General features: G+C 38.8%; 1 protein-coding gene across 1 annotated transcript in view; it reads left to right on the forward strand.

Annotated features, from left to right (window-relative positions):
• Positions 1-5802, forward strand: part of LOC126249021 (uncharacterized) — a 712654-nt gene extending 706852 nt beyond the window's left edge. The window contains exons 72-73 of the mRNA XM_049950623.1: positions 5258-5457; positions 5638-5802. Coding sequence (XP_049806580.1) covers positions 5258-5457; positions 5638-5715 — 278 coding nt within the window. The 3' untranslated portion in view covers positions 5716-5802. The remainder of the gene's footprint in view (positions 1-5257; positions 5458-5637) is intronic.
• The last annotated feature ends 6566 nt before the right edge of the window (positions 5803-12368 follow it).

Here is a 12368-nt window from a genome sequence, read left to right on the forward strand (position 1 = left end):
TATAATAGTCTCTTACATCTGCCCACACTTGTCCTGCTCTTGGTGCCTTTCTAGCAACAACTGTGACTCACACAGGCATGACAGTCCAAGCCACTTGCATATGTTCACTCTTACGTCTCTCTCCTGTGTGCTCTGCTCTGATGTGACATTCAGGTCCAGACACAGCACTCCTACAAAAGTCTTTACTCACTACCAATGATATTGCTTTTCCTAACTTTCCACAATGGCAATAACTCAGAATAAATACATCGTAATACAAAATAATGTACACAAGTTACAGCACGTACCGCATTTCTAATTAACATATAATATCTAAATATTTACAAAATAAAACAAGTATATCATATTTACAATAAAAATAATGGGCAAAACTTTTAGGCAGCACATCTCTATTATAGTGTCACAGGTGTTCTTACCAACTTAGCTATCCCGATAGGGCTGGCTATCTGTCCTCCCTGCTTTTGGTCTGCTGGTGCCTCTCTCCTGCTTTTGAAATTCACAGAAGCTCTCCTGCATACCTAGTGGATCTAAGAATCTTGTTCTGATGCTGTCCCGTTGGGTGAGACCACTCCTCGTCATGCTCGTGGATGGGTGCGGGAGTGTAGGCTACCTGTAGGATGGCTCTACCACACACATTCTGAGTGCACACAAGCCACTCACCCGGCTGCCTGCAGGAGGGCCCTCAACCTGGAATTACCTGCCCCCGGCTGAAGGTATAAGCTGTTTCTTTGCAATACAGTTTCTACCGTAGGAGAGCAGTACTGGCAGAATTAAGCTGTGAGGATGGGTCATGATTTGTGACAGGGGTACTCAGTTGCTAAGGGCTCTGTCCATGAAAGGTTAACCAGGCACACAGTGTTAATCTATCGCAAAGTTTCAAAACAGTGCACACTCTGCTGGTGAGTGAAAGATAATTTCTGAAAACTTTTGCTTTGTCAGCAACATACTTCTTTGTCTTCCCATATGTCCAGACAACTCCATGTTTGGGGCTACTTGAACATCTTGCTTTATTTCATACAAAACTTTGAGTTCCAAGTTTGAAGGCTTCTCAATTACCACATAAGTAAGTAAAACAATGCTTCTGGGCTTATTTGAATTTCTATTAGGAATTGTTTAATGAACATCTAAAGCCTTACATATACTGAACAAACAAAAATAATAAAGAATGATTAAACACACTGGAAATAGATTTTAAAAAGTACATAAATGACACATGAACTGAAAAACAATGCATTAACATGAAATGATTAAATTAAATCAAAATACTAATAACATAGTAAACCATCCAATTCACTAACATCTAAGAAACATTAACCCAACCATATGAAAAACAAATAAAATTTTGAAATTTGTCACAGAATTAACATTTTTAATCATAGCAAGCAATGAATAGAAGAAGAAATGATCAAAAAGGAAACGCCAAATTGTTTTATTTTTGAATACAGTTTTAAAATTTTTCACAAAATTAATGTTTATTGTCAAAGTAATCAGCGAATACAATGGCACTCATGCCCAGGAGCAAGGGGGAGCCATGCCCATCTCCATACCCCTGCCCCAGCTCTCTGAGAAGGGAAGAAACATAATGTAATCAGGAGTTTTTCTTTCAAGATAAGATTTCAAAGTCAGTATTACACAGTTTTTTTAACACAGCTGGAACTGGAACCTTTCATGGCTACTTTCAAGTAACCATTCATCTTCCAAATATTAAAAATACTTCAAACCCCCAGGTCTATGCCCCACCCCGACAAACTATCTTATGCACACTCTTGAATGCCTACAAGAAGAAACTGACAAAAAGAAAATGATCAATATTGTCTTAAGGATGTGGTTTCACTTTGTAACCACTAGGGCATATAGTTTTCAACCACCTGTTATTCAAGTGATATATTTGAAAGAAAATTCCAATTTTCCCTAAACACAATCACACATCTTTAAACTTTCATGAACTAATAATGCCAAAAACTAATTATTGTTCTAAATAACAAGAAAAATTGGACTAAAATTTAATAAATTTTGTTTCAAAGCTATGTACTGCCCCAGCGATTTTATTTCAAAACCACTCATAAAAGAGGTAGCACACACTCAAATATACACTAGAATAACATTAGATATAATCGCTTTCACTGTCAATGACCTCCTAAGTACAGCCACACATAGCACAATCTCTGTGCCAACTTGTTTTGAACACTATATGTGACTGCAACAATGCACTACATTTGTAGCACCTCAGTGTACCATAAGATGTCTCTGTCTTGCAACAGGATTGATAGTTTCATGCTAAGTGCACTGGTACTTTAAAATAAAAGTAAATAAATGGGGTTTCGGACAGAAAACACTGGTATTCAAAGGGTTAAATGTAATTGCAAGGCACATTGAAGCTCTGTGATTTTCTATCTGGTATGTAGTCTTTGTCCTTGTCACTGTCCTCTACAGATTCATCATCTGAATCCTCACAGTGGGGGCAGTTGTAGTACATGTCAGTATTTCCACCAATGCATGGGCTACAGATCCATCTACAGCATTTCACACAATCAATTCAATGAGATTGGCCTCTATAACCTTCCCAGTTTATGTGGCAAATACTAAACATAAATGTGTCTACAGTTGTTCTGCACCTAACACAAACTGGTCTGTTTTTGCAAAGATTTTGGATACTTGAGGATGAAAGTCCTTTTTGGCAGGATTATGTCAATGCTGAGACACAAAAACTCACAGGAGGTTCTATTTCAATCTCCTGCATACGTGAAGCATATGCATGTACCAAACTCCTGCCTAAATTTCTGTTTGTTTCCTCACCATCTAATCCATCAGGCATTCTTTTCAACATCTCAGTAGGGTTTGGTGGATGTAGGCCAGTAGCAATAAATGCTGATACTAAAATTTCGCTCACGGTTTCACTAATTCCAATCTATAGTCTGTTTAATGAGATAGGAAACTGTTCTTTTGGAATACAACCATGATACCAACTCTCCTTTCTCCATTGATCTGAAATTCCTCTCCATTTTCTTTTCCATGGGCAAATACTGCAACTTCAAGGGTTTGCGTGAGGTGTTGCATATGGTGGGAATAGAGTGATTTAAATTTTACTATGTCTGCATGTCTCAATCTCTTTAGTAGAAAAGTAACTAGCAAGATTGTCTCCTAACAACATCACTGAGTCTTCAGGATCATGAGTAGCTTCAAATGTATCAATAAAATTGTAAAGAACCATGCTTTGAGAGGTTCCTGTCAAACCAACCACTTGGATTGCTGGCATATTTTGTACCAGCTGGTCCACCTTCTACATCTACATTTACATCTACATAGTTACTCCACAAGCCAGTATGTGGTGTGTGATGGAAGATACCCTCTACCACAACTAGTCATGTCTTTGCCTGTTCCACTTGCAGATAGAGTGAAGGAAATATGACTGTCTATATGCCTCTGCATCAGCTCTAATATTTTGCATCTTATCTTTGTGGTCCCTACGCGAAATGTATGTTGGCAGCAGTAGGTTCATTCTGCAATCTGCTTCAAATGCCAGTCCTCTAAGCTTTCTCAGTAGTGTTCTTCAAAATGAATGAATTCTTCCTTCCAGCGACCCCCACTTGCATGCTGATCAAATCTACGGGTAGCAAATCTAGCAGCTCACCTATGAATTGCTTCGATGTATTGCATGAATGGTTTGTTAAATATGGAATTTAAAACTTTCTTTTGCTATCTGCTACTGCCAAGCCCGACTGGTCAATGAGTGATTGAATGGAAGCCTTAGACCTGCAGTCCAGTTTTTGTACAGATTCTGTGCCTTGTACACAACCATAGGAGGAAATAGATGTGCATACCATCAGGCTAATTGAAGCACGGGAGTGCTCTTTTACCCTTTCTATCCTTTTTGTGTTTCTGGATCCAGGTTGTCTGTATGCTGGTCTCATCATAATTGTAGATAGTTGTGCCTTTCACTTCCTGGAGAGCAAGTTCAGCATTACTGAAGAAGTTCAAAATGCCCTTACAATTGACAGATGATTTGGGCTGCTTTGTATTTGAAGCAATTCTAATGGGCAGGTTGTTTCCAACTCAGTCATAGGATTTTTATCTATCACTCATCATTTCTTTCACCTCTAGCAATTATTATTGATGTGAAAAATTCTGAGTTGCATAGTGCTTCAGAATCCATATAAAACTGCAGGTCCTCCTATAACTGGTTGGGTAGCTCAGTTCAAAGGTCAGAGAAAGGCAACAGCATACCACCTCCAACATGAAAACGTCTAAGAAAGCACTGTGGTGTTCAAAACAGTCTTCGAATTGATAACTGCTTTACTTATCTACATTTGTAGCCTATGAGCCACATTATGGTGTGTGACAGGAGTTACCTCTGGTATCAATATCGTTTCCCTTCCTTTCCAGTTCCATACACATACAGCCCGTAAGAGAAACAATTGTTGTTAAAAGTGTATATTACATCTAATTTCTCTTATATTTCTTCCATGATCATTTTGTGAAATGTATTCATGAGAAAGTAGTTTGCCAAGTTTTGTGGTTTCCACTGAAACTGACTCAAGCTAAAATCTTTTTATGTTAAGCACTCATAACTCACAGCTTTCTGTAGTCTTATATGAATGTAAAGGCCATTACATATGTTATAACCTAAATAAAATCTAGGGATATCTGCATCAAATTTCCTCTTTTTCTTTTTAACTTTCTTTATTGATTTACCTACATTATAATTGAATTCTTCAATCTTTGCATGTCTATAGTTGCACATTGTCACTTACGGTGATTATAGACATTAAATCAGGGTTGCTTCATGTGAATATTTTCAATTTCAAACTCCTGCTATTCTCTCATTGATCCTTTTTTTGTCAGCCATTATTGTTAGTGTTAAGTATATTATGTGCAGCCCAAATATACTTGTCTTTTTCCAATGTGGCCCAGATAAGCAGAAAGGTTGGACATCCTAGCATTAAACAGTATATTGTTAGTCAGTATTTACTGAAATTATTAGTGTTACAGGATAACTGAAGTGAGTATATTTAAGTGTTAAAATATTGTTTCAAAACCATGTTTGTAACTATAAACATTCCTTTTCAATTCATGTTGGCACTGAAACATTGACCCTGAGACCACATCCTCTTATCTTATATTTGCCTTTAACGCCAGGAGATAAAACTGTCAGTGGGTTTTTGTCAGTAATTCATGGTTTACAGCAACATAAAATAACAAATATTTGTAGTTTTGAAAGGTTCATACATCACACTTTACTCCCATGTGACTTTTACAGGATCAGTTTTTATGGCTAAGAAACTTGAAATGGAGAAGAAGAGCTTTGTTAAAAAATATCTTAATGTTTTCTCTAAGAGAGTTGTCAACAGTGCTGCCCCTTTCACCTGTCAAGCTTGTGAATGCACTGCACACAATAATGGTGTAAGCTACACAGAATGTTTTCCATGTGAATATCCAGTACCATCACACATAGATCCAGTAAGTATGTTCATACCATTTAGATATCTTTTAATACATTATTATTAATGTCTAACTTACATTCTGAGTTGTAGTTCTTCCTTAAATTCATGTAAGCTAGTTTTCATATAAAAGTGAAAATAAGAACTGTATCTGATCTGAACTGTGCTATAAAGTGATTAATGTCTCTTTACTTTGCAGGAGTTTACAAGAGACATGGATATTCCAATAGAATATCAGTCAAGTATTGACTACACAGATGATGATGATTATTATTGAAAATTATACTATTTATAAATGAGGTCTTATTTATATGTAAAAAGTTGATAGATATTTTCACTGTAAATACATCATTTTGAATCACAATTGTTGAAAAGATATGACAGACTCTGTGTGTGTGTGTGTGTGTGTGATGTGTAAATATTATGTAAATTCTGCATGTTATGAAAGCATCTGAATTGTAATTTATGTGACAGCTTGTAATTAAAGAACTTTTGTCATAGCACACCATTGTCTATTTCAGTATATATTGATGAAAAATCTTACATAAGTGTATATAACTACTCACTAAATAGAAGAGTCCTTTGCAGTGGCATCCACAGCACAGAAAAAGGGTGATAAACTGTGTGAAAGCTGAACATTTTATCATTTCTATGTTCTCGTTTTGTCCATTCCCTGGTGCCTTACCCTTTCAATGAGTAGTTACCTATTCTCTTTCATACCAGTTTTATAGCATCGTTACTGCACTGTAGGCTACATTCTGCCCCATCAGTTTTACATTAAATTATCGAGAACCAGAAATGACTTTCATCTTGTAAATGTCTTTTTCAGGAAACATTAAGAGCAGACAGTAATTTGTATGTGAGTTATGGTGTTAGACATCCATCTCCAAGATACTATCCTTAAATATTTATTTGGAAAATGATCTAAAAATTGACATCAGAATCAGATAATCAGATACAGATAGAAAAGTTTTTGATGTATTAGATGATGTTTTTTTTCCAACCAGATTGAGGGGGGGAGCAGGGGGAGGGGGAGGGAGGAGAGAGAGAGAGAGAGAGAGAGAGAGGAGGTGATTGCCATCATCATGGTGGGGGTTACAGCTTCAGTGTTATACATAGCAAAAAGAGAGTGAAGAAGGTGGTGATAAGTTAATTACTATTACTGAAACACCATTTAAAAATTAAGGGTGTTGGCATCACAAGAGACATCAGACTTTTCCCATGATTAGCATACTATAAAACTGTGAGTGTGCTGTTAAATCAAAATTCACTATCCAGTTTTAAGAATACATTAAAACATAGGTAACAAGAATATGAAAATAAACACAGGGCCATTTGATATTTGTACATTGATATATAGGGAAATATATTAGTAAGAATGATTATGGCGATGTGGGTAACAGTTCACACTTTAAACTCAACTTCTGTATACTTCAGGATGACATTATGAACATTAATTTGAATGAGTTAGCAGTGTTTCCATATGTTTGGGCTCGTTTTAGGAAATTTAGTAAGCTCTCAATCATATGTCATGTGGGTGCTCCTACAGAGCTTGGAGAGTCAACAAAGATATTTTTCCCCCCACTTCCTCAAAACAGATGGTCCCACTAATTCTGCGATCTGAGTGACTTGCCACTGAATGTTCAAAATTCTTAGGTGTGCACATTGATAAGAATTTGAATTGGAGGTCACATGCTTTTCACACAGTTTTCCGAAACTCATTGAATGTAGTCCATTCGCTGTGCAAGTAACTGATAATTTTGTTGAAAAAAAGAACCAGAAAGTTGGCTTACTTTGTGTACTTCCATTTATTAATATAGAAAAACTTTCTGGGAAAAATCCACTATTAGAAACAAAGTATTAGTTGTACATCTACATGACTACTCTGCAATTCACAATTAACTCTAGCAATACCAAGGCATGAAAGCATGAAAATATCTTTTGGCACACTTGTACCAATATCAACACACACTCAACAATGTATGCTATGGGGATGAGTGTTGGGTGGAGTGGGGGGGGGGGGGGGAGGTACTTAATGTTCACGCTAAAAAATAATATTTAAAAATGCAGATTTTGTTATTTGTTGCTGAAGTTTGCTCACAATATTCTTTTTAGAGAGATACTGATGTGTAAGTAAGGTCCTGAACCTGAAAATATTGATGACACTCACTGGGAAAAGTAACATCTAATAACACATAAATTTTTGGATCAAGTTTAACTGATAAGTTTAAAACATCAGGTAGAAGAATTCATTTTAAAAAATACTATTTCTTCAGAATTTTAAAATACAGAGTGGGGCAAATAAAAGTGGCCCAGACAAGTGTACACTATGTGATCAAAATTATCTGGAAACCCCAAAAAACCTATGTTTTTCATATTAGGTGCATTGTGCTGCCACCTACTGGGAGGTACTCCATATCAGTGACCTTAGTACTCATTAGACATCGTGAGAGAGCAGAATGGGTTGCTCTGCGGAACTCACAAACTTCGAAAATCATCAGGTGATTGGTTGTCACTTGTGTCATACGTCAGTACGCGAGATTTCCACACTCCTAAGCATCCCTAGGTCCACTGTTTCTGATGCAATACTGAAGTGGAAACATGAAGGGGCACATACAGCACAAGAGTGTACCGGCCAACCTTGTCTGTTGACTGACAGAGACCGCCGACAGTTGAAGAGGGACGTAATGCGTAATAGGCAGACATCTATCTAGACCATCACACAGGAATTCCAAACTGCATCTGGATCCACTACAAGTACTATGAGAGTTAAGCAAGAGGTGAGAGAACTTGTATTTCATGATCAAGCAGCTGCTCATAAGCCACACATCAAGCCAAGAAATGCCAAATGACACCTCACTTGGTGTAAGGAGCGTAAACATTGGACAATTGAACAGTGGAAAAACATTGCATGGAATGATGAATCATGGTACACAATGTGGCAATCTGCTGCCGGGGTGTAGGTATGGCGAATGCCCAGAGAAAGTCATCTGCCAGTGTGTGTAGTGCCAACAGTAAAATTCTGAGGCGGTGGTGTTATGGTGTGGTCGGGTTTTTCATGGAGGGGGCTTGCACCCCTTGTTGTTTTGCGTGGCACTATCACAGCGCAGGCCTACAGTGATGTTTTAAGCACCTTCTTGCTTCCCACTGTTGAAGAGGAATTCAGGGATGGCGATTGCTTCTTCCAACATGATCGAGCACCTGTTCATAATGCACGGCCTGTGGCGGAGTGGTTACATGACAATAACATCCCTGTAATAGACTGGCCTGCGTAGAGTTCTGACCTGTATCCTACAGAACACCTTTGGGATGTTTTGGAACACTGACTTCATGCCACGCTTCACTGACTGACATCGATACCTCTCCTCAGTGCAGCACTCCATGAAGAATGGGCTGTCATTCCCCAAGAAATCTTCCAGCACCTGACTGAACATATGCCTGCGAGATTGGAAGCTGTCATCAAGGCTAAGGGTCAGCCAACACCATATTGAATTCCAGCATTACTGATGGAGGGTGCCACGAACTTGTAAGTCACTTTCAGTCAGGTGTCCAGATACTTTTGGTCACACAGTGTATAAAATTGGACGTAAATGTATGCATATAACCACACCCCAAGATGCACACAGCACGTCTGCACCCACCATGTGATCCACACCATTTCAGGGCATAGTGTGGGCAGTGTCAGTGTGAGTGGAGAAAAGGGAATGAGGGTACTCACAGTGGACCAGCAGGTGTTCCTTATGAAATGTTATGTGACAACAAAGTCATGGAAATAGTGTGGTCTGTTGTTTGCTGAGAAGTTTAATGGTGTCAAGGTTCCAGCAAAGGGTGCCAGTCCAAAAATGGCGTCAGACAGGATCTGTTTCAAACAAGTCAAATAACATTCCAAAAAGTGCCCACACAGCAGGAAATGTGGCTTCAGTTAACCAGAAAATGCTTCAGAGACCTACCAATCAACCCGATGCCTGGTGCAAGACGTCAGCATATCACATCAATCGTGCGGACGAATTCTCCACCTGGACCTGCACATACATCCATACAGAGAGTCTGTTGTTCATGCATTAAAGCCAGCAGATGCTTCTCAGTGCCTCCAGTTTTGTGAGTGGCTGTTTACTGAGATAACAATGAATGGCTTGGACATGTGTCTATTCCTCATATCTGATGAAGCCTGGTTTCATGTGCGTGATTATGTCAACTCACAGAATCACAGGTTCTGGGCAGCAGAGAATCTGCATAGCTTCCACGAAACACTACTGCACGATCAGAAGGTTGGCATTTGGTATGCAATGTCTGCATGCCGCATTATTGGTCCCATATTCTTTCATCAGATGTTGACTTGGGTGCTTTACATGGCCAATATTTTGAAACCATTTATGGCAGCATTAATGGAGGAGGGAAAGACCTAAAGTCACATCCAACAGGCTGGAGCAATTGCCAATACAGCTAGCTGAACCTTGGACCACATTTATACATTCTTCACACATGACAGAGCTGTTAACAGAGATCAGTTTGGTTGCAGTCGTAGCTGGCCACCCAGGTCACCTGACCTGTCAGTGTGCTATTACTTTGTGTGGGGAGCCCGCAAGTCAAAGGTGTATCACAACAATCCTCATAGTCTTCATGAACTGCAGCAGAAAAGTTTTGATGAGACTGTAGCAATTTGTGATGTTACAAAATAAAAGTGATGTTGTTATTCAATGGAAAGTTGGAAATTGAGATTTAGCTTACTGTTTTATCAATCACAATTGGCGTAAGAATCACGGATTGACCATTGTCATAAAATATTGCATTATGAGATGTGAATAGTTTTTACTTGCAGTTTCGCGTGGCTTGAGGCAGTCACAACTAGCGTCCTATTGATTAAGAAATTGTGTTATCGTCTTTCTAATTACTTCACGATCGTAGATACGATCACACCCAGTTGTGAAGTTATTGTTATGACAAAACAATTTCCTAAGGGACCAGAAAGTTCTTAAGGGCGCAAAAACAACTGTAACATCACACAAAAGGGAAATTCAATATTAAAGCTGATGCAAGAAGACGATAAAACAGTTTTCTTTTTATCAATGTAACACACACATTGGACTGCTGATCTTGGTGTCTGTAATATTAGCAAAATGCATAATTAAAATGAAAATAATACTGAGGAGATAATAGGAATGAGCACTGCTAAATGATTCAGTATTCCCAGAACAAATATTTATTATAACTAAAACATATATCGTACCTTAAGCTTAGTACTACAATGACGGTAGATTTTTATGTCCGTATCATGTCCATTGAGTGCTCTTTTATATAGCCATTGTCTTCTTTGAGTCGCTCGTGTGACTTCTGGCTGAAAGTATTAACTACTCGTATTTGCTGTTTTAATGAAGTCAAAAATAGCGAATATCACAAATTCCAGCACTCCAGCTTCTATCAGCCCTCAGCAACTTGCTGATCAGGGCCCAGAAGTGCCAAGAGCTGAATGGTGGTCACTTTCAACATCTGCTATAGTCAGGTTCATAATTTATTTCCTTTCCTCTGCTGTGTTCGTTTGTACCCTGGAACCCTTTTCTCCAGGCCAATTTTATTTGCCCCACCCTGTGTGAAGTAACTGACTAGATTCCAATATTTTCAAATGGTGGGCATAAAGTACCCCCTCCCCCAAATTCCGGCACACCCACCATTTGGTATTGCAAGGGTTAAGTGCTTGTCACAGGCTTCATAGAAACCACCTTCAGACTATTTCTTTACTTAGCCATGCTCAAACAGCACGTATGAAAAATGAACACTTAAATCTTTCCAGGTGAGCCGTGATTACTCTTATTTTATTATTATGATCATTTCTCCCAGTGTAGAAGGGTGCCAACAAGATACACTGATGGAAAAAAAATTGCAACACCAGGAAGGAGTTTTGTGACATAAAAGAAAGTCAGTAGGTGTGTTTCTACATATGAAAGATGTTGTCTTTTTTAATTACGCTCAAGTCCTGTAAGAGTGGCGCTAGCAGTACCACTATAAGGGTGCAATTCAGGTTTGCTTTAAATACACAATGTAACGGTCATCTGTATTAGTTACCTTTGAGATGGGATGTGGTGAGCTGATGTTAGTCAAGAATGCCTTTAAGGCAATTAAGCTGCCATTATCATCACCTCACTGAGTTTGAACAAGGTCATGTAATAGGTCTACAAGAAGCTGGATGTTCCTTTTGCAATATCGCAGAAAGACTTGACAGGAATGTAGTCATTGTACATGACTATTGGCAGTGGTGACCACAAGAATGTATGGTCACAAGAAATTTGGGCTCTGGATGGCAACATGGCAGTACCAAGTAGAAACACTGTTGTGTTCGGAATATGACTCTGTCACATTGTACTACACCTGCAGCAGCAATCTGAGCAGCAGTTGGCACCACTGTAACAACATGAATTATTAAAAATTGGTTACTTCAAGGACATCTCCAAACCAGACACTGTAGCATGCATTCCACTGATCTCAAACCACCACCATTTGCAACTTCAGTGGTGTCAAGTGAGAGCTCATTGGAGAGTGGGATGGAGATCTGATCTGTTTTCTGATGGTTCTGCCTCGATGCCAGTGATGGTTGTGTGTTGACTAGGAGGAGGACGATTCATCTTTAGACTGTTTCTTTACTTATCCACTCTCAAACTTGTCTGCTTGCTGGATACACAGGACCTACACCTGGAGTTGTGGTCTGGGGTGTGACAGCAAGACCATTCTTGTCATTATCCCATGCAGTGCGCCCTGACTGCAAATTTGTACAGTAGCCTGGTGATTCAACCTGAGCAGCATTGCTGGGGCACTTGTCACATACCACTGTAGTAACCCAACTTGCTCTACAGACAGTCAACGTATTGTTTTGGCCTGCTCAATCACCAGATCTGTCTCCAATTGAGCACATATAGAACATCATTGAATGCTATCTAC

This window comes from Schistocerca nitens, chromosome 3, assembly GCF_023898315.1.
Source record: "Schistocerca nitens isolate TAMUIC-IGC-003100 chromosome 3, iqSchNite1.1, whole genome shotgun sequence".
NCBI lineage: Eukaryota > Metazoa > Arthropoda > Insecta > Orthoptera > Acrididae > Schistocerca > Schistocerca nitens.